Raw genomic sequence first — 23,483 nt, 5'->3', positions numbered from 1 at the left:
GCAAGATAGCTCCATTGGGGGTGAGGGCTTGCAGAAGGGAGAGATACAGCTCCGTATAGAAACACAAGTAACACAAGCAGCACATTGATAGAATTACCAAGACCCTAGCCCTAATAAATGAGCACACCCCAAAGTAGCGGGCAAATCTGGTAACAACTGCTTCACTGCAAACAGTGGCTGCAAAGCCAGCTGCCAACCACAAAGGCAGCACTTTCTGTGTCCTACTACAAGTGACAACCAGGCTTGCTGTCCTGGTTACCGCCCTCAGTTACACTACTGAAGTAAATTCTTGACCACCAGTGCAGCCTTGATTTGTCTTGAATGAATCTACAATGAGTTTCATGAACAAAGTGAGCTAATCTGAGCTGGAACTTAAAAGAACAATAGGAGAAGCGGCCCAATTCTGACCTCACACAAACTGGATTTACATGTATATTCATTTTTGACTTGTACAAATCAGATACGACTCATCATTAATATAAGTCAAATTAATGCCTTTCATGGTCCATCCTGGAAGAAGGGTGATGAAATATTGCAATTCTCTTGTGGAGGTCTCTACACAGGCGACTGGGAACCAGCCTTAGTCAGTTTTGCAACTGAGCAACCAGGCATTATCTTGGCTGCAACTTAATCTAAGGCCCTGATACAGGTCTAGAAGACCCTATAACAAAATCTATCAGAAATCAATAACTGTTGCATAAAGTGCCATTTACTATAGTGAGGGCATCATGCCTTCTAAGGTTACATGCCCAGACAAGAAAATTAAAGAAAAAAAACAAACAGTTGTCTTATTAAAGTAGCATTGGGAAAAAAGCTGTTTCAAAAACTAGGCTTAATTTAATATTAAAATGCAGCTCTCAGAATTTTCTTCATGGTATGCCAGGGTTTTTCAGTACACTAGAAATTTATCTATACTGTCCTTTCACTGGCATCTCCCCCTGGAAAGTATTTGGTGAGGAAACAGACAGAAAGCATGAAGCAAAACCAAACAGAGGCCTCCATGGGTTATGGAGCTTGACATATCCTGGCTATTTTTGTATAATACATGGGGATTTGTACTCTTCAAATCAAAGGTAGTGAATAACTTGCTTTCTCATGTCTCCAGTAAAACTTCCTCAGCAACAGTCATGTATCACTGTCAATCACAGCTTCCTTATAAAGTTCATTTTGATCCACAGCTGAACACAAAAAAAAATGCTTTCTTCAAGGTAACATCAATTGATGGCAACTGTTTTGAAGGATCTTAGTATTCTTTCTACACTACCGCTGTATAGTTCTTGGGAACATCTTTCCTTATACACAAAAGCAAACCCACATTTCTGCTACATGGGCTATGACTATTTAAGGACTCTGTCTCTGCATAACTTATGAATTCTTGTTAATGTTATCGAGTAATTGTGAGATTGTTCTATTTTTAATTAATTTATGTGAATATGTATCAAACATTGACGGTAAGGGCTGTGTTATATTCCTCCAGACTACAGCCAATAGTCAGCTAATAAATTTTAATAGTTCTATATTCAGATGTAAATACCTTGGGAACAAGGGTTAACTGAAGCCCAGAAGCACTAGTTTCTCTTACTTATCTGCAGGGAGTTAAGAGAAAAAAGGGCACCTAGAAAGCTGAAAATTACCAAAGTAAAACAAAGACACCAAAGAGGAGTAAGCAGATATATCTACAGACTCACAGAGCATATACAGACACACAAGAACTTGCAGAAGGGAGGAGCAGTCTTTGGGCAGAAGGGAAAACATGGGCAGGGTTTTGTAACTGGGGGTGGCAAGACTGGTGGCAGGATCAACCAAAGTCAGGAAAGTAATTTCATCAGAAAAATTCAATGGTTCAGAAATAAGCCATCAGCTGACAGAGGAGAACTCTAGTTATCGCTACATGACACTGAACTCAGGCCCAAAGAACACTTCCGAAAGTAGTAAGGAAACTGAGTCAGGAAAATGCATGTAGGATTTATTATTTTTACTTATAGCTGTGCATTTCTCAGATAACCAAGTGAAGAGCAATATTGTTTCAAAGTCCTTTGCAAAGTTGGATTGTTTGTTATGAGTCAAACCTACCACATACCCCTGAAGGGTTCAATTGTACAGTGGAATTCAGGGACATGAGCAAGGGCTGTGGGAAGCTGGAAGGGGACTGCAATAGTTCAATGGCCAAACTGTGTGGCAAACACTAGGAGCCAGATTCTATTCCACCTGTTAGGTATTTGAGTAGACTTCAGTGGTTTGTTGCAATATAATTCCACTGTTTGAGTCCCTGAAATTAATGCTTTTGTAACACACTGCCATTTTAGTTTTAAGATTAAGTGATGATTTAAAAATAGTGAGGAGGACCCATTCACTCATCTTTTGCATTAACAGTTTTTTCAAGGAATCAGAAAGGGTGGAATAGGATCACTCTTCGGCACCTAAGTCTCCTGAGGTGCCAAATTGGTAGAAAAGGATCTGAACCTACAGGGCATGCCTCAAGGCCCAAGGTCAGAAATTGTGCTTACCTCTGTCTCCCTAGCAAGCTAAAAAGACACATGGGATCCAGTGTTTAAACTGAATCACAGCAATCTGGAGGGGCCAACATGGGACAACTGAACAAATCACTGACAGGAGCAACTTCTCTTCTCAGTTTTACTTCATACACAAATGCTGTTCAGTGCATCACATAATTACTGCAAGTTAAGTGGGGGTGCAAACTTACAGTATATTACCTACTTCAAAGTAACTGCTCATGCACATGTTTTTACCTTGTAGTAAATATAAAAATAACTTCTCCATGAAAATGGGGTAAGCTACCTCATATACCATACAGAGAGAACATGCTTATGGGTAGGGACCTACCTAAATCAAAGCGAGACAAAAAGTTTTTCATGGCCCGCCCCCAGTGCACAGAGCTGATTTTACAGGCATTTGCAGCAACCACACCCCTCAGTGCTGATTGACAGAGGTCCCACCCTCAGTGCCGATTTGTGAAGAGGACAAGGGGGGAAGAGGGGCATGTGTTCAGCCACCATCTTGAAGGCTAGCTGACCTTTGTGCAACCCCACTCTTTGGGACTGATTGGTGGAGAGGCCCTAGCAGAGGGAGGTGCAATGAAGGGACAGCTGCCACCTTGTCTGCTGCCCTTTGTGCTGCCCTGCCAGCTGGCACCATCCCTTTCCAGCAGTAAGGACCACAGGAGAGCCAGATTTTTATTTATTTATTTATTTTTGTTTACTTTGCGGAGATTCCTAGATTTCAAAGTTTCTGCAAGATCTGTGAAACTGAAAATTAAGTAGGTCCCTATTCATAGGCTGTTACTGCAGAGAAGCTGACAGTGTCAGTATATATACTAGCTTCCCTTGTGATAACTTCTTTACATGACCATAACTTTAGTTGAAACTGACTTAAAAGAAGGGGGTCATTCTGTGAAGCTGAGAAAGAAACTTGTCTACTAATTCACTGTAAGCTTACAGTAGTAAACAGATCTTTCCAGGAATGGGAGTCATACTGGTACAATACAGATCTCCACAAGTATATGACCACTGCCAAGTGTCATTAATGCAGTAAGTCAGGTATCCAGGTTGTAGGTGTATTAGTTTAGAGGAAAAAGCACTCAGGGCTCATGGTAGAGGTGATATCTTTTATTAGACCAACTAGATTTTTGCAAAAAAAAAATTTCAGTGTAATAAGGCTACTAAACACAGAGACTGATTTCCACAAGCAGGTTACCATGCAGTGCTTAAGGTATGAGCTCTGTGCACCAAAAACATGAGTGGCAAGTATATTCAGTCAGAATCAAGACATGAAAATTAATATTTATTCAATGGAGTATACAGATATCCATATTGCAAAGCAATTAATATGAATAAGTTGAGGTAAGTGATAATTATCATCTTAGGACAGTGTCCTCATATTTCTGGTTTTTTAAATCAACTGGCTAAGGCAGAAATTCAAAAGAATGCCACACACACACACACAAATCACTGTTAACCACATTTGACCATTATAACTAGGTACAGATAATAGATACTGTGTTTAAGTATGCAGAAAGTACTTTAAAGGTGTCACAGAAAAGACATTCATGACATATAACATGCTTTAAAAAATGGAGGATCCCATGCTAAGTTAACCCTGGATAGATATGGTATCAGACTAAAGTGCTTTAGCTTAAAGCACTTAAATTAATGTCTGTACAGCATTCCATCCCAAGTTAAGGTAGATCACATTTCCCCAACATCCCAGGGGCCTCTCACTGAGTGATCTGCTAGCCTCAGTCAGTGCTCATTTGCTCCAGGTGAGAACTGGCCCAGCCCCGCCCCTGGGCTATCACAGAGAGGAGGCAGAAAAGAAAGACTTTCCTCCCTGCATGGCTGGATGGAGGGAATGCCCACCACCCGTGCTGTGAGGGCCCCCCTGCAGCTTGATGGCTAAGGTTGAGGAGGGGAGAGACCATGTCTGTGGAGTAGGGGGCTCCATTCACCCCTTGCTGTAGTTCCCAGTACAGCAAAAGCCGGAAGGGCGGCCCCCTGCTGCAGCTTCTGGTTTCAATTACCAGGAGGCTGGGGCAAGGTGGACAGGGGAGGTAGGTGAATGGAACTCCCCTGCCACATGGACCCAATCCAGGCTCACTCCAGCCCCAAGCCAGCAAGCTGTGGTGGGGCTCTTGCAGCATAGTGGGGTTCCATTCACCCACCCCCACTGCCCCAGCCTCCTCCCAGAAGCTACAGCATAGGGCTGTCCAGCTTGGCTTTTAGCTGTTGGGTACTGTGGCCAGGGGTGAATGGAGCCCTCCCTGCCTCACAACCCGGGTCAGCCCTCCCACCCCCAAACCGGTAAGCTCGGGGGGTGACAGCTGGTGGGGGAGGGAGGCAGGGCTGAGAGGGGATGCTTCAGCAGCCTCCTGGGAGGCATGTAGGAATGCCCCCCACCTGCCAGCTTTTGCCAGTGCAGGCCACTTCTGTGCCCCTTCCAAAGGGTGAATGTCTGTTATGCTCACTCCTGCACTCATTTAGACTGCTTTAATTAAAACACTGTAGTTAGAATGCTTCTGCCTCAGGGTTTTTGAATGTCTGTACTTAGCCTATATGATTAGGAAACAGTACAAGTACCTTAGAACTAGCAGTCTTAGGGAAGTAGGGAAGTGTTTCCCAAAGTGTGGTGCAGGGTGCAAAATGTCATTAGCAGTGGCATGGGCAAATCATGGCAGAATTGGCGGTACTCTTCTACTTCAGTTGATGCTACTGCCCATTCACACAGCATCAACTGCCCTCAGCAAGGAGAATCAGTGGCAAATGGCAGCAAGGGGAATCAGCAGCTGTGGCTGAAGCAGAGGCATGTGACAACTGCCGATTTTACTACAGGGAGACATAAACTCACAAGGTTTGGGAAATCTGTAATGGTCATATTTTAGTGAAATCATTAGGACTACTCGCAGAGTAAGATACTGCTCAACATAATACTGGCTTGATTTAGACATATAAATAAATCCAAAGGAAAAAAATGGCTGTAATACTCTTACACATGTTGAGCAGTATCTTCTTCTTACTCACAGAACAGTATTTAATTAAATTAATGAGACTTTCAGAACAAGTAGCTATAGGTATTAGAAACTGGCTTGAAATAAAATGTTACATGGATATAGCAAACTGTTATATGGGTACAGCAACATTTTCTTAATGTCAAAGGTAAAACACCACTCAGGCAACCCAAATAATTATTTATCATTTGCTGTTGTGCCAACTGAACATGAGAAGCTCCTGAGAATACAAACTATAGTAATATGTATCTGTCTACTTTACAGATTTCATATACATTTCAGTTGGTAGTTGAGACCAAGAAAATAATGCTGCAAGCTCATGAAATAACTTAAAGATGTATGAAAAAAAATTAGAAATTATTCTTTGCTTTAAATTTGTGACTGCAAATACAGTGTGAAAGACTTGGTCATTTTTCACAATTGGTTCCCAGCTGTGCAACTCCCTTAGACTTATAAATTAGACCATTTTTGGCAGATCAATGACCATTTACATTTGGAAAACAGTAGTCTCCATCAAAATAGGCCAGGTTGTGGGAAAGTAATTATTCTTAATGTGGAAGGGAACAAGAAATGGAATCACTAAAAGAAAGGAGCATTAATGAATTCATTTTCCACAGCTTCACAGATGAAGGGGAAAAAATAAGTTGGCTTAGCACAGGACCATAATAATCAGTTGTATGTATCGTGAGACAGACTTGACCTTAGTCCCTTTGAGTTGAAATTGTCCAATTGTCCAAGCATTGTCCTTATTGAAAGGAAAAAAAAGAAGGATGGGGGGAGAGGTCAGGAGGGAGTTCAGCCCCTAATCCCTGGAAATAATTTATTATTCATACCACTGTTGCCTCAAGAGTTTTGAAAGATTTGTTTTGAATCACTGTCAAATGGGAACAGTAAATGTTTACTAATTTCCTGCTAAAGTAGTATTTTATATTTCTTCCACGTCCTTTTCACTGAAAAGTTGAATTCTACTTAGCACTAAGTGCTTTTATTTTTCTCCCAAAATTAACATTAGAGGACTCCAAAATCTTGCTTCTAGTAGCTATGAAAATTAACAGGCTACATTTGAAACTAATAAAATTTATTTTATAGATGTACAAAAGCCATGTTGAAAAATAGTCATGTTTCCACATAAAATAGTAAAAGTACTCGGATCAAATTATACAATTGCAAATTTGTTTAGTTGATAACCAAAAGACTAAAAAGTTGCATGTCACCTATCTAAGGCTTTTTAACAACTGATGTTAAAATACTGACACAGTGATATTTGTCCTCATTTTTAAAGCTGAGGTGCCAGTTTTTGGAGTTGAGGGGATGCTTTAATGGAGCTTAGCTCTGAACACAGCCCAGTTCCAACCTACTGGAGTTTCAGTCACTGCTTCCCTGCCACAGTGCCATTTCTGTGGTTCCTCTCTGCCTCCTGGGCACTATGTGGTTGAAACCTCCAGCTGCTGAAACATCACAGAAGCCTCCTTCTGCCAAAATGCTGCAGAAACCCCGGATCTGCCAGCTGGATAAAATGGCTGTGAAGGGCAGATCTGCCCTGTGCGCCATAGGCCACTGACCCCTTTAATGGAAAGGGATTTATAAGGGCAAACTCCTACAACCATATGGAGTCCCACTAACTTTAATGGGACACTTTGTAGGAGTAACCTCTGCCCATGCCGATTTATTGCCAGGTTAGTTAGGTGCTGGAAAGTAACTTTCATTTTCTTGGACAAAATAGTACAAGGCTGATCACAGGCTTTTCTATAGACTTTACCTAGTCTAAAAGGGAATGGAAGATGAAAACCAAGATGGAAAATATAGGATATTTATTCTTCTTTGCTGCATCACTCTTGTGTAGATCTTAGAGAGCCTTTGGCAGACATTGAATAGCACAACCTGATAAATTCCAGAATAAATGAGGGTGTGTATATGTGACTGGAAACACAGTCTCTGAGTTAACCAAAATGTCCTCAAACTACATTTTTACTACAAAATATAAAGTTAAATCAAAGCAACATATAAATGTCAGAGCACAGAAAGCAAGTCTGGTTTAAAGAGCTTTTTTCCCCCCCTTTTATCTGAATATTGTAATGATTTACTACATGCAGCACCCGCCCCCCCCCAAAAACCCAACCCAAACCAAAATAACAACAATCCAATGCAAGTTACTGATTAGAAACACAGACAGGACTATTTTATACTCCATTTAAATGGGGGCTTTATGAGAGATTCTCCCATAAAACTTTTAAGATGTCCACCTCTGCAGACCACTTAATCCTAATTTACAAATGCTGCTAAGTAAAAGAAGAGATGCACTGGCTATATTTTCAGATTAGCATTGTCACAGCATTTTAGTGTACTGATGCTCAGTGATCATCACATAAAATACAGTAAATTAAAAGTTATTAATGTATTGATATTTGTACTTTGAGATACGAAGGAAAACCAGTTTGCTACATTTGGAGGGTAAATAGATATAGCAGAGAAGGGACTAACTGGTGCTGGATTTCAGAAGGTGGCTCAGTGGAATTAGGGAGCTCAAAAGATGTGTTCTCATTCTTGTTAGCCAGCAGATGTTTTCATATCCAGCTGCAGTTGTTTAAAATGGAAAACAATCACTTTCAGTTAGCACAGCCTGAAGCAAGATGGCAACATTATTACCGTTACCACTGTAGTATGTGTTTAGGAGTGGGAATGTTTGTGAACCACTCATCCCTCCTTTTTTCAGTTTGTTTTTATTCAGCTAATAGAGAGAGGTTGTCCCTTTAAGTAAAAAAAGTGTTTTCTACTGGGTAAAAATCCTCTTGGCCCTAGTCTGAAGCAGGAAAAAGAACTGACGTAGAATCATCATTGCCAATCTACACCTGTTACATACCCTTTCCCTGCCCCCAATTATGGGTGCATTCTGAAGGGTGCATTCACATCACTTTTATGCCCACAGAATGATAGAAAGGAGATGCTTTACAATACAGTGTTGGCTTCTCTCCAAATTAATGCATAGACCATTACAGATTATATTATTCAAATACTTGTTACATATATGTGTATGCATTTTTAAAATATTTTTAGTAATATTTTTAAAAATGTTAGTATGTGTTAAATAATTTGAAAACAATGTTTCTACAAGTTTCAGACAAGAGTTGAAACATCTGCATGCATGCATCTGGGTGTACACTTACCTTTGTCATAAGATTTCCATCCCTGAAATCTTTTTTGTATTTTCATTTAAGTAGAGTATAACACAATAAAGTTGAAAAGAATTGACCCAGCTGTACAGATCAGTCAGTCAAGCTGTCAATCAAGTATCTTTCATGAGGTCTGAATTCACACATGTAAAAGAAAGTTCTGCTGACAGGAAGCCAAAGAAAATAATTTCTAGCTAGAGCCTGTCTATAGTTGTGAGAAGCTTTCACACCTTCTACTACTATTAGGGAAGAGTTATATTATTTCCATTTCAAAACATCTAAACTTTGAAGCCATATTCTTCCTGAAGCATGTACAGTATTTCTCAGGCAGCCTTGTATGTCACAACAAAATCAAGTAATCAAACTCATATTTTACAGCATCTTATGAATATTGAATAGTATTATGGTATATAGAATAATAAGGAGGAGTTTCACATGCCAAATAGTATAGTTTATTGTTATGTATTCTCAAAACATATTACTTCCCTCAAGGGCAATTAGCACTGCTCATATGTACTCCTGAATATCTTTTTATATGATAAAATATTGAAGTAATGCAAGGCTAACTATTTATTATCTTCCAGAAGGTTTTTGTTGAAAAAAAAAAAAGCCAAGTTTCATTAAGGCTAGGGACAGACATTACCCATAAATCGGTTTAAGTGATCAGGAACTGGTTTAAACCTGTAACAGAACAGATGTTCGGTGCACACAAATCAGTTTGAAAATGGCTGAAACCGGTTTGAGATAAACCTGGTTGTATGTAGTATCAGACTTAACTCATTTGGCTCAGACCAGTTTATGCAATGTCTGTCCCAGACCCCATGCTGGTTTAATATAGATCAGATTCCCGCAGCATCCCCGCATGCTCTCTGGGCTGGGCAGAGCTCTCTGTTCCACAGCAGGGCTGGCCCCTCCCCTCTGCTCCCTGGCTGCAGCTACAGCAAGGTCTGCAGGCACAAAAAATCTGACTGGCTCCTCCATGCTAAGCAGGGATTATTCCCCCCCACCCCTCCCTCTGCCTTATGCAGATACCTCAGCATTAGCTCGCAGACTATGTGCTGGCTACAGTCCATGCTGTGGGAGAGGACAGAGGTAGACAGGCTTTTTGGAACTAATCAACAGGAAGTTTAAAATCCTTCCTTGGAAGAGCTGTTTAAGAAGAGCTTCATTAGTTAAAGGAGAAAGGCTTTGTTTTCTTAATGAGCTGATAAACACTGAATTAAGGGTGATAAACATTCCCTGCTGGGCTGCTTGGAGGGGGGCGGAGATATCAAGAGCACCCTGCTGGGCCTGGCCACACCCCCCTCAGTTCTGACCTGTGGAAGCAAAAGGAAGGCTGTTCTAGCACCCCTGCAACTTCTAGCCTGAGCCACTCCAGGCGTGTGCTGACATTTCTGGGATGTCTGTCTTGGTTACAAACTGACTTAGCCTAGCCAGGCTAAACTAACCTGCAAAAACTGAATCAATTCAGGCTTTTTGAATGTCTGTCCCTAGCCTAAGAAAAGATGAAAGAAAAACTCTGAAATCTTGGATTGTAAGACCTATATTATTCCAAGAACCAAATGATTTATTACTTGGTACTTTCACTGAAAAAACATTGACATATGTTGTAAGAAGTATGCTGCTTTGGAGACCCAAGGTTGGACTGTACCTTTGCTCTAGCCCAGTGATTCTCAGCTAGGATGCCAGGGAGCCCATGGGTGCTGTGAAATCCTTTGAAGGGTGCCACAAACGTGAGGAGATAAGCAATTAAGCACAAGTTTAGGCTCTGTCCCCATCTGGCCTTTCCCTGTCTCTATTGCAAAGCCCTTCCACAAGAAGGTAAGTGCTGTAATAAATTTTTTTTTTTTTTTAAATGGATTGCTGTTCAATTTACAAAAGTTTTGGAGAGGTACCTTGAGACTATTAAAGGATCCTTTGAGTCTAAAAAGGTTGAGAATCACTGCTCTAGCCTGAGAAGGTATTATTTAAAGAAAAGAATTTTTTGAACAATATAATAGAATTGGCTTAATTAGGGCACACCCTAATAAACATTTGTGATTAAATTAGCAACTTGGTTAAGAGGCTTTGTTTTTCAAAAAAAACTTAATTGAAACTCTCGATGACACCTGCTCTTTGCACATTTCCAACCTGCACTGTAGATATAGAGCAGAACAATTATGCACAGGAAAAGAGGAATTAAAAAGGTAAATGGGGCAGAACAAGGAAGAGGCAAAGCGCAGAGAGAAAAGGTCTATCAAAGAGCAAGTCCTCATCAAGATGCTTCTTGGATCATTTATCTCAACCATCAGGCAGCTTCAACAAATCTAAGTATTGTTAATAGACAGAATTTGGGTGCCATCTGTATTTGGGAAATCAAATTACCTCATAAGAATTTATTTTTAAAGCAGAAATCCTACTCCTCATCCAGCATCAGGTATCTTGTGTGCTCTGCCAATCTTACTCATGCTTCATAGTACCATACTCTACAAGCAGTCCCAGCGATTTCAGCAAGGCTATTCACAGAGAAACGTTCATGCAGCAAGTGACAGGGTGTTGGCCGTAATAAATAAGTATTGCTTATTCAACCAATTCACAGAAAGCAAAATTTCCACCTAAATTTAAATGGGGTCACTCCTGGGTAGCATCCAAATTAATCAGATAACCAGATTATGTATGTCCCAATTAAAAGGAGAGTATTTCATTTTTTTAGCTGAAAATTATGTAGATTTATTTGTTCCCATCAAGACATCATATATGTAATAGTAATTATTATCCACCATCCTTGGTTAAAGTATCATTTAAGTATAGGAAAACTGACAGTATAGGGGACAACCTGGTTTTTCCCCAGTGGAAAGATAGCATTCCTGTTTATCAAAGTAAAACCTGTCTTTCTTCTTCCATAGCATGCCATACACTATATATCAACCTATGTGCCTCCACATATACAATCATTGATTCTTCTCAATAACAACTTCACCCCATATTTCAAAAATAGAGCCAAATGCCTAAATGCCTTGACTAAAACGAGAGAGTGGGAAAGATTAGTATGGAAAAATATATGGGCCAACTTCAACTGTAGTCTAGCTTAATTGATACCAGAAAACAACACGGTTTCATTTCTCAGTTTGAAATATGGGATTTTTTGCTTAATATTGTTTATACAGAGGTGGGATTGATGATATTTTTATTCCTTTGTCTTCACAAAAGCAATATGGCAATGGGTTTGGCTTTGTAAAACCTGGTGAGTCATTGTGGCAGAAATGTCTTCAGAAATGAGAATGCAAGTAGCAGGTTTACATGGGGTCATTTGCTGTTTGGTTAAGTGTTAATAAAGTTTTTTTTTTTTTTTTTAAGTCTATTGCATAAGTCTCTTATTTTTACTCTGTCCAATGGTTTAAAATTAACCATTTGTGCCTTCTGTGCATGCATACAGACAAGTATACAACATATGCCAATATCTTCTACCCTCCTTCCCTATGGTTTAAATATAGGCTTCACGGTTTTAAATGCATTTTGACAATTCGCTATTTATTCTTAACAATATATGCAGGAGGGAGTGGGGGTAGCATTATCATCATCTTTTGCAAAGGAGAAAACTGAGGCAGAAATAAAGTGCCTCTCTCAAGGCTCTAGAGAATTCAGACTATAGCCTAGATCTTTCTACTTTCAAGAGCTTTACCCAATAATCCATGCTTCCTTCTTTTCCCTTCTACTCTCTGCAGATTATATTCAACTCTGTTATAATCCCCACCATTTTTTAATAATTTGAAAAAAATGGTTCTACAAGTTTCGGACCAGGGAAGAACTGAAATATCTGGATTAAGAACAACAGTATTGTTCAGTGTTGGCAATGCAGTCATCAAAATATTATCAAATAGACTGCTGTAATAATTCCAGGCTTTTAAATTAAAAACAAAGCTGTGTTATTCTTTTCCCACAGTGAGTTTGCATCATCTACAGTAATATGAAACATCAGGGAAAATGTGGGCCAGATGGCAGGATTGCACTTACAGTTCATGGGACAGTCTGATTTTAATACAAATCATCTAATGTTACATATTGAAGGTTCAGGTTTTGCTAAGAAATTATATTTTTCAGAGACAACGGTATTGGAAAGCATTGCTACAGTGTAAAGAAGACACACTCAAGTAACTCTGGCCAAGAAGGTCTTGATATGGTCTTCTCCAAAGGCCATCACTTATTAAAGAGTGCTGTTTGAATCATCCAAGTGATGCTTTTTCCTCTCTTCCCTTGCCACCTCAGCACTTCTGGCCCCTGCTTCGGGGAGAGAAAGAGTGGAAAACACTCCCTTCCTGTGGGAGCTGACTTCTCAGCACTCCTAGCCCTGCTGCTCAGAGACAGCCAAGTTCTACAACTCTTATTTAAGTTGCATAGTACCTGACTTTATGAGAGGTCTCAGTGAAGTAAATGGGCTACTTGTAGAGTAAAGCAGTATTCAGTTTTCGAAAGATTTCCAGAATCTGGCCTGAAGTGATTGAAGAGTGAAAAATACTACCAGACTGACCACCTGTGGCAAGTGGGGGTTGCAGACCAGCCACAGTGCTAGTTTCCCCACCTGCCTCTGGGCATGCCGCCCACCTGTCTTTCCTGCCACACCTTGTTGGTACTCGAGGTGTTAATTAAGGCAGGAGGCTGCCCGTTCTTGCCCCAATGCCAGGGGCACTATCTGCAGCTCCATTCCTCTCCTACATTGCAGCCCAAGCCTCACAGATGGCATCCAGATGACACAGTGCTCCCAGGCTACAGCTGGACCAAGCTTAGGCCTCATTGTCAGGCCTCAGATGCACACACATTCATACTGCCCTCCTCTCACTAGGGCTCACACACTCCACCACCTCTCACAGGGTCTCTTTCATGCCTCAAGAACTTGTACTGCCTTGCTCCCTCTTGGAGCAGGCCCGTTAGGCCACAGGCTTTAGCTAGCTCATACCTTGGGTGGCAGACATACCGTCTTTTGGGCTTCTCCCACAACCCTCATAGGGGTAGTGGCCAGCCAATTACCTGACTGGGTCTAAGTTTGTCCTGGCCCTTCCCAGGGCGACTCTGTACACTCGGACAATACTGGGCTCCCAGCCCTCTGGTTTTCTGCCTAACTGGGGCTCCTCATCTCCACCCCCCTCACTGGGGCCACAGGGCTTCCCTCCCCAGTGGGCTCAGGTGGCCACAGACAAGTCTGGTCCCATATACCTCCAATATTAAATGACCCACCCAAAGAGGAGGGGTGGTGTTAAGGCACCCCTACCCACCTTCTACCAGGGTGGTAACTGGCCTGGCATTTCCTGGGGTCTCCCACACCACAGAGTCCCACCAGGCCACCCACTCCCAGCAGGGTGCAGTTTTAGGTTATGCCCAGGACCAGGAGCCTCCAAACCATCCCCTACAGCTCCTGTCCTTACCTCCAGGATATTGCATGCAACCTTGCAGGCAGGTGATGTTTCTACCTGCCTCCCAGCAGCAAATTGCTCTGTTTATATAGGTAGCCAGAGATCTAAAATGGCCGCCACAATCAAGCACCTGCTGGCTGCTCCTCCAAAGCAGGCTCCCCTCAGAGCCTGTGAAAGCCCTCAAGTGGCGAGCACCCCCAAAAGTGCTCTGCCATACCACCTTTTACTGACATTTGGTGAGAACTTATTCAAAGGAATAGTCCCAGTGAAGTCAACTGGAATAGTGATGTGAGGAATGCCATGTTTACATGGCATCCCTCCTACCCCCAGGTCCATGGCCAGTGAATAAGCCCTGCCCACTCACTCCTCCTGTACACATGAGAGACTGACAGTTAGACAGAGGAGAGTGCTACAGAGTGAATCCAACTGTACTGGAGCAGATCTGAGCACCCCCAACACTGTTCTCAACCTCTCCCAAAATAGAGAGCCTGAGAATAACTCTGGGGACAGTCTGTGCTGCCTACTTGATCTAATTGTGGGTCTCTGAAGTAACAAGGAGCAGCAAATGTCTGAGCCTTATCTTGTCAGTGTTGGACCCCAAGCCAGGAGGGAACCATGTTGACATGCCCTAAGTGCTCACCAATACAAAGGTTGAATAATGCAAGACCTTTGTTACATCATCAGTTTCACCCATGGATTTAAAACCTTTTGTAAAAAAAATATGCAGACTAAGTTTTTTAGGCTAAGTCTTAACTATGGTGAGGGATATTACTGCATTGCTCCGTATGAACACTCATACAGACATTGTAATTGACTCTCAATTCCTTTTCTGTTTCCTTTTTGCCTATATTACAAATCCCTCATGTTATACATCTGTGTAATTACCATTAAATTGATTATAAACATTTTTTGTATCTAAACAATAACTATTTTGTGGCTTCATTTTAAATATTTTTTTTAAATGTAAGACCTGAGCAAGGGCGTTTGATGCCAAAAGCTTATCCAACTATACAGCCAGTCCAATAACACAAAAATGCTTACCCCTTATACGCTTCCTGGACCATCCCAGCTACAACACTCTGATCCTCTTAAAATGTGTATTCATTTTCCTCTAATGTTGTTTACTATCTCTATGGGAAATGGGAATTTCAAAGCGATGAGGGAAAAGGTCTTCAAGTTCATCGCCTAAGAGTATTTATGTTTTATGACTATTGGTCCAGAAAAGTACTTAGGCATGTGCTTTACTTTAGAAACTACTCCAGTGACCAAAGTTAAGCACATGCTGAAAGGCTTTGCTGAATCTGGATGCAAGTCAATACTTCTGATGTCAGTTGCGTATGTGACAACAAGAAAAACAGAACCGGTTTCATGGGAACTCATTCTCCCTCTGTACACTCAGAGATAACTTAAAACTATTGTATTTCTTATGTTTATATATGAAAGATTTGTTGCTATGCATACTAATGGGTACCCAGTCTGAGCTTCCAATCATTTTTCCAGTTAATCATCTTTTGACTTTTCAGCTAAATGTTTTCTCACCCTCACCTTTTCATTTGACCTGCTGCCTTAGCTCAGCATTTCTAATTATTGACAGACTCTTTCATTTGGCTTGCTTCTCATCTATCCCTGCTTTTTCTCTTGATCTCTGTTACGTTGAATTTACCCTCTGACCATCCCTTGGGTTCTCTAAGCATCACCCATCAGCTCTTCATGCTTTATCACAAATCTTTTACTGAGTTCCAGTCCCCCCTACCCTCTCTTTACTTTCACTAATATGGAAGAAACAGTTGTTCATTCTCTCTATGCTTCCTTTTCTTCCACCTTGCACTTTTCTGCACCTCTCCCCATTAACAGTCTGCTCTGCCAACCTACAGCCCTGGCCTACATCCAAAACCTACTTCCCCTTTTCCTGCTCTCACACAAGTAGCTGATTTTTTTTACTGTAAACAATAAAAGGACTTATTATGCTGGAGAAAAGAATTAGTCAAGAAAAACTAACAATAAGTTTGGAGACAGCAAAAAAACTGCAGATGTCTTACCCTCTCATATGACTTCCACGTAGTCCTTCAGAGAGACCTGCCAGTATTTTCAGAGATCAGCCTGCCTGCTGATCCTGCCAGCCCTGGCTGCTGGAAACCTGGATTCTTCCCCAGCCTGGGATAATCCAAAGATGCTGGCCAGCTCACAGATAGCCCTTAAAATACCTCTAAGCCATTCCCCCACCCCTCTTCCCCTTTATCAACATTGTTCTGATAACTCATGAGTCACAGAATCCTCCAGAAATATCTTGCCTTCTGGTTAATGGGCCATTTCTTTCAGATGCCTTTGCTATTTTGTGTTTATTTTTCCCATTACCAGCAGACAATAACTTGGGCACCTATTCCACCAGTGGCTCCTGGTCTGTGTTTGGGAGTGACAATTATCCTTGCCCTAGAATACAGTGGCAAGTGATATTTGGTAGTTTCACCTTTTCCTTAAGTATACATCCTCTGCTCCTTTGACTGAACCATGTCCAAAATCATAATGATATATACAAACAGCATAACATAACCCATACAGTGATAAAAGGACACAGCATAACATGGGCTTTTTCAGTGAGACCATACACACCTTTTCAGTACAGTACAAGGAAATCTGCATGAAACCCCCTCCCCTCCATAATAGTCAGTGGGGCTCATGACACCTTCTTTCCTTTTGCTTTCACTTTTATATGTTCATAGGATGACACTTATTTCTTCCAAGATAAAATGGATAAAATACAGCATGACCTTCTTCCTCCCATGGGCTAGCTACATTTTCCCTTTCCCCCAGTCACCAGCATATGTGTTTCCTGTCCTCCAATAACACTCCACTCATTGCAGTGGCCCCATACCATCTCCTCATTTTTCTCACACTTACTCTCATCCACGTTCCTACTCTTCTCTCAATACAAAAATGCTACACTCTCCTAAAAACACAAATATGCTATATTCTATCCCATCTAAAAAATTTTAAAAACCTAAACCCCACTTGCTTCTCTAACTACAATCCTATCTTGCTTCTCCCTTTCTCTTCTAATCTCTTTGGACATCCTTCATCCTTTTGGAAGTATTAAAGCATGGCGCAGTATGGGTGGGCACTGCACTGTACGGGTGGTGCACACTTCGATTTCCCCACTATGTCACCATAGCAATGTGCTGCTAGACAACAGCGATATAGCAGGTGATCACATGCAGACACATGTGATTCCTACGTCACTACAGCATGCTGTACAGCGATGTAGCACATTGCTACCAGGGCTGTGCAAACAGCAGTGTTCCGTTTTGACGAGCCTTTTGATGTTTCGATGGAACAGCATTCTGTCTTCAATTCTGAGAGAGATTCAAAACAGCTCTTCCATGCTGTTGAAACAGTTTCGCCATTTTGACCCTGTTTCAACGTTTCACCCCAGGATATAATGGGGAAGGACAAAACAGCCTATAACTTTGTCTTTTCAGGCCTGATGTGGGTGAAACATGCTGGAATGATAGCCCCTTCTGAGGGCTTGAAGCCTGCCAGTTTTCAAGGAGATAGGTGCAAGGGGTTCAGGGAAACTGTACCCTAAATCTTGAAAGCAAAACTCACATGTACATGTTAAGCCACAGTAAGGTCAAATCTGCAGGCATGCTAGCCCCTGCAGAGGCCACAAAGCGTGCCAAGTTTCAAGGAGATAGGTGCAGGAGTATGGCAGAAACTGTACCTCAAGCTGCGGATAAGCAAAACTCAGGACATGGGTGACGCTGTGTGTGTTAAAGTGCAGCAGGGTGAAAGCTGCAGGCTTGCTAGCCCCTGCTGAGGCCACAAAGCCTGCCAGCTGTCAAGGAGATAGGTGCAAGGGAAGTCTGGATTCTGGGGCCCTGCACCTCTAGCTGCTGACAGGCAAAATTCGTGTCATGGGTACTTGGGGGACTGTGTCTATCTTGAGGCAGAGGGGGGTGAAAACTGCAAGCCTGCTAGGCCCTGCTGTGGCCACGAAGCCTGCCAGCTGTTAAGGAGATAGGTGCATGGGGGTTCTGGGGCCCTGCACCCCTAGCTGCTGACAGGCAACCTCATGACATGGGTGCTTGTGCAACCACTGTGGCTTAACACATACACGTGACATGAGTTTTGCTTTCAAGACTTTGGGGTGCAGGTTCCCCCAACTCCCTGCATCTATCTCCTTGAAACTTGGCAGGCTTCATTCCCTTAGAAGGGGCTACCACTTCTGCAAGTGTCATCCAAATCAGGCCAGAAATGACAATGTTATAGGTTGTTCCAACCTTCCCCATTATAGCCTACGGGCGAAACTTAGAAACAGCGTCAAAACGGTGAAATGTTTTGACTTGCCTCATTTTGTTTTGAGGCTGTTTCAACGATATCTATTTTGTTTCAGTTTTGCTGTTTCAACCTCGAAACAAGTTGAAACAGTGTCAAACCAAAACTGGTGGCAAAATTTCACACGGCCCTAATTGCTATATCACTATAAGGTGCCGTACAGCAATGTAGCACGTCACTTTGTCGCCATAGGGCAACATGTAAATGTGCCCTATAACTGCTATGTGGAGGGCCTGTCCTCCACGTCCATCTTAGTCTACAACCAGGTTAAATTTTTCAGATTAATTCATCTTCTTCAAAATATGGTATCAGGTTGAACCAAACTGAAAGGCACAAATGGGACTTAGACCCACCTTTAATCTTGTTCTCCAGGCAATGTCTCCATTGTCATAATTAGTGAGAGGTGGAACAGGTAATGAAGTCCCTTATATGCAACTTCTGTAGCCCCATGTGATAGAGCTGGAGAAAATGGACTATATGTTGCTTGATTGACTCAGAATAATATGTTTTAAAAGGATTCAGTGAAGCTTTTAAAACAGGCCTCATCTGACAATGTTTACACATCACAGAAGAAATGAAATTTAGTATCTTTGTTGTGACTGGTACGTGACAGCTTTGAGAATTTATTGTAAATTCTTGTGCTGTCACAATATATAGCTGCAAGCAATTCCAACATATATTAGTAGGTGGAGGAATTGGCACGGTAGCTTTAAACACTTTCTGCTTCACTTTGCACTATTTTTTCCAGACAAATGAAAAAATATTGATTTCTATAGTCATTTTTATAATATTATTGTACTTTGTATTCCTAATTAACTGTTGTTATGCAATGAGCCATGGAGAAAATGACTATTTCTGTCATCACAGCCTTGTTCAGGTCTCATTTCCTTTTGAACAGCTAAAAGCAGACCCTCTGTTGGTATAAACTGTCAGAGCTCCATTGAGTTCAGGTGGGGATTCATCCATTGATTTCTAAATCCATTCACCTTGGGCTTTTACTTACTTGGGTTATATTACCAAATGTTGGCTCAGCTGTCTGAAGGAAAAGCATTTGTGTCACCGTATCTAAGCCTAAAAAACAAACAAAAAATGTAAAATTACTCAAAATTGTAAAAAAATATTAAGGATAACAAACTACAAATAATAGTGAAAAGCAATCGGACTGACCTAATTACTTATTTAGATACAGCAAGAGAGTTTAACCCAGCATGCAGAGACAATGTTTTCTCTCCAAATCTTTCCCATTTTTTGTTCAGCAATGCCGTGAACATTTGTGAAGGAGTAACTCTGCACTCATGTTAAAGATACATGTTAAAGAATCAAAGCAATGATTTATTGAAAGAGAAATCAGTTCATCCAGGCTGTACATGTGAACAGACTCATTAATTATTTGCCAGTCAGTTAAAGTAGTCCATCTAAAAGAAGTCACCAACAATGATTGCTTCTTTATTTGGCAGCTGGAGCCTTTCAGCCTAAATATAATCCCAGGCTTTATGTTTACTGGGGAGTGTGCTGTAAGTATCTCCTGTTCCTGCCCATACCAACTGTATCGCAGGGATTTTCTGCATAAAACTATTTTGTAGTGCAAACCCATGTTCCCCACCAAATGCCATCAAATCTAACCATATTTACTCATAATGTGGATATGACACCATCCTATGATACCTTAAAGTAAATACCCAAGAGAAAATGATTATAAGGGCACAATATTTTACTGTGCACAGGTATCATGCTATTATAGTGGATATTATATAGCAGTATATTATAGATACTCAAGGTTGGGAGCTTGTTTATATTCAGCAATGACTATGTCAGGTGCTCTAAAATCTATGGGCTAGACTCAGATTGTTTTGAAATATGCTGTTGCTTTTTTTGAGTACCATGCCAATAAAAAATACTATGTATTTCTTACAGTTACATAATACATTGAATTTTAAAAACACTTTAAAACATAGAATATATTTTAATGACAGTAGAGGCTAAGTTATACCTTTAAGGACAAAGCAAATTTATCAAAGGGGGGATGTTACTTCTATATCTCAGAGGCACTGTAATGCAAGGGAAGAAGGCATTGTGACTTAAATCCTGTAGAAGAAGTGTAACATGATGAAAAGTCTTTGCTCTCCCCAGTGTGAGATATATGTGTACGCAGTCTAGACAACAAGCCAGTACTATGTCTGTTTAAGTCTGGAAGAAAAACTGAAAGAAGTAAACTTTTTCTTTTTCATTGTTTAGAATAATGCTTGTTTTTGAACTGTTGAAAATATTATTGATTATGTCATTACATGCGTACAAGCGCACACATACACCCACCCACAGACACAAACACAGAAGAAAAGTCAAGTAATGAGACAAAAAGACATGAGAAAAGCAAGAGGCCAAGTTATGTCCTCAGATGCAATGCTACTGAAAGCTGGAGCTGGCCTAAAGTCCCTTCCTCATGATATCTCACTCTAAATCATGCTAACAGCAAAAAGTGAATTTAAAAATGATGTGTACATAGTACTTTCTACTGACCCATTGAATAAATACAGTGTCAGTGATGATCTTTGGCAAAGCTACTTACACACCTGGACAATCATTTCTGCCTTTGTCAACAAAGGTCACTATGAAGACTGGGATGCACTGTCTGGTTTGCACTTCTAACATGCAGAAAAAACAGCATGTGTGACAAAAGTTGGGCTGTTTATGATACATAAATTGAGAAATAAGTCCAGTACATGCTCAGTCTTTTTTTTTAGGGTGTCTGCCTACGGACCAGAGTGGTGGTTTGATAACCAGGCATGTACTATAATCAATCTTACTTCTCTGAGGGAGGGACTTTAAAGTATGGCTAGCTCAAGAAAGTAGAGGTCACATGGTCTTTCACCCTTTGTTCTTGCATACAAGTTTTTCTCTGTAACTTACTGTTTCATTCTACGTGTACCAACTTGAGATCAATAGGATTGACAGTCTTTTCTGAAGCTCTAACACTGCTCTAAAGCAGTCATTAAGAAGTGCTTGAGCTTGCACAGCAGACTGGCAATTTTGAAGCAAATGCTATATCTGGAGAATCAGAGAAAATGCTAAGCACTGGTTAACCTTACAGGGCTCCCCTCACTTCATGGTATATCATTTTCTTATCTAGGTTTCTTCCTCTGTTTAAAATGGTGCCTGAACATACTCTCTTCTTTAGCTATAGCTTTTGACAGGATGGCTTGTTTTCCTCACTAAATGATGAATGAAAATTATTAGCAAGTACTTTGTTTTCCCCTCCCAATCCTTGACACATGTAACAGCAGTCTTATGAGTCAGAATTCTAACTTGCTGGCTAGAGATAATATGAAAATGTGTTAAAAAAGGACTACTAAAGTACTACAGCTAAGGCTTATGTCAAATGAGTGGACTGACCTGAGTTATATTTACTAATTTTAAAGCGAAAGCTTGCTTGTGCAGTTGGCTGAGCCCTTAGACCAGTGGTTTTGAACCTTTTTAGCCTCAAGACACCTTTCCATAACTTTTCAACTTAGGGGAGCTAGCACATGGGCTGCCAAGGGGTTGGGGGGGAAGGCAGCAGTGGCAGTGCCAGTCTCCAGAGGAGCAGGTGCAGGTACCACTGAGTAGCTGGGGCAAGTGTAGGGACTGTACTATGGGAGGAGAGTTTTTACCTCTTCTCATAGGGTGCAGCACTCTTGTGGCACCTCAGGGTACTGTAGCACCCCAGTTGAGAATCACTGCCATAGACTGTGGGAAAAAATCCAAGAGGAACTAGGAACAACTTCAAACTTCAACTTCTCTTCAAACTGCCTGATGCACTCTGTCAAATTGGATTACACAAATTAAAGAACAGCACAACAATCAGGAACTAAATGTTACTTTCAACATCCACATCTAATTTCCCATCTGGGAAAAACAAAGGACAAAGGAGAAAAGAGTTATATCCGGCAGATGTTAGCCACAGTGATAATTGCAAAACTGTAAGGTCCTTAGACATGACAGAGCTAAGACAGTAAAATGAATTTTTTATTTTGTTTTGTTCTTTTTATTTTTGCTCTACCAATCACTAGAGATAGCTAAACATCCCAAGAAAAAATGGGCAGAATGTGTATATTTTTATTTTCTCCATCTGTGTATTCATTTTTCATTGGAAATCTAGGATGAAAAAATAACTTTCTTGTTTTCAAAGGCCAGTACCTAACAAATGTTATAAAAACTAAATGAACAAACAAACAAAAGAAAAGCTTATAGTTCTTTTTTTTCAAGAATCTTTAACAATTTTATCTATAGGAACATTTAAAAATAGGTTTTGGTTTGAAGCCATTTTTTTTAACACTGAATAGGTGTTTTGACCAAAAAACCCAAAACAATTCTACTCATTAACAACGATTTCAATAGAACTCTGGCTCAGTGGAAGCATAGGACCTATTATTTGTCCCTTGATATTCAATAGGAAAACACAAAATAAAATAAAAAATTAGGGAAAACAAAATTGGGTGAGGAGTATTATTCTGTATTGATAACAGGATATATAGATATGATATTCAAACACAGTTTAGTGTACTGATGAGATTGCATATTATCCTAAAAAGGGGGAAACAGTTCATGAGAATGGAATGGATCCACTCAAAACAATCTGCAAATAAGTAGAATTTATTGCAGATATTCTACAGTGAGAAGAGGACGAAGAATGAGTTACTGAGAGCATAAATAAGATCAACAGCAGTTATTGGTTTATAAAAGAACCTATAAAGTACTTTGCACGATCACTTTATATAATGCATCTATTTTGGCATCTAAGACAAAGTTGCTTGATTTTCAAAGGTAGCAGTGGACGTAGTCTTTCTGGACTTTAGGAAGGCCTTCGACACTGTCTCTCACCCCATTCTCATTAAAAAATTGGGGACTGTGGCATCGACACCTACACAGTCAAATGGGTCGCTCTGGAGGCTGCACCCAGAGAGTGATGGTGGATTGGTCATTTTCGAACTGAAGGGATGTGGGCAGTGGGGTCCCCTAGGGCTTGGTCCTCAGGCCCGCACTGTTCAACATCTTCATCAGTGACTTGGACAAGGGGGTAAAAAGCACCCTGTTCAA

General features: G+C 40.8%; 1 protein-coding gene across 1 annotated transcript in view; it reads right to left on the bottom strand.

Annotated features, from left to right (window-relative positions):
• Positions 1–23,483, bottom strand: part of CNBD1 (cyclic nucleotide binding domain containing 1) — a 67,857-nt gene that overhangs the window by 10,763 nt on the left and 33,611 nt on the right. Inside the window, exon 3 of the mRNA XM_019550145.1 lies at positions 19,414–19,481. Coding sequence (XP_019405690.1) covers positions 19,414–19,481 — 68 coding nt within the window. The remainder of the gene's footprint in view (positions 1–19,413; positions 19,482–23,483) is intronic.

Source organism: Crocodylus porosus, unplaced genomic scaffold (genome assembly GCF_001723895.1).
Source record: "Crocodylus porosus isolate Cpor-Errol unplaced genomic scaffold, CroPor_comp1, whole genome shotgun sequence".
Lineage (NCBI taxonomy): Eukaryota > Metazoa > Chordata > Crocodylia > Crocodylidae > Crocodylus > Crocodylus porosus.
This window is presented reverse-complemented; position numbering and strand designations above follow the sequence as displayed.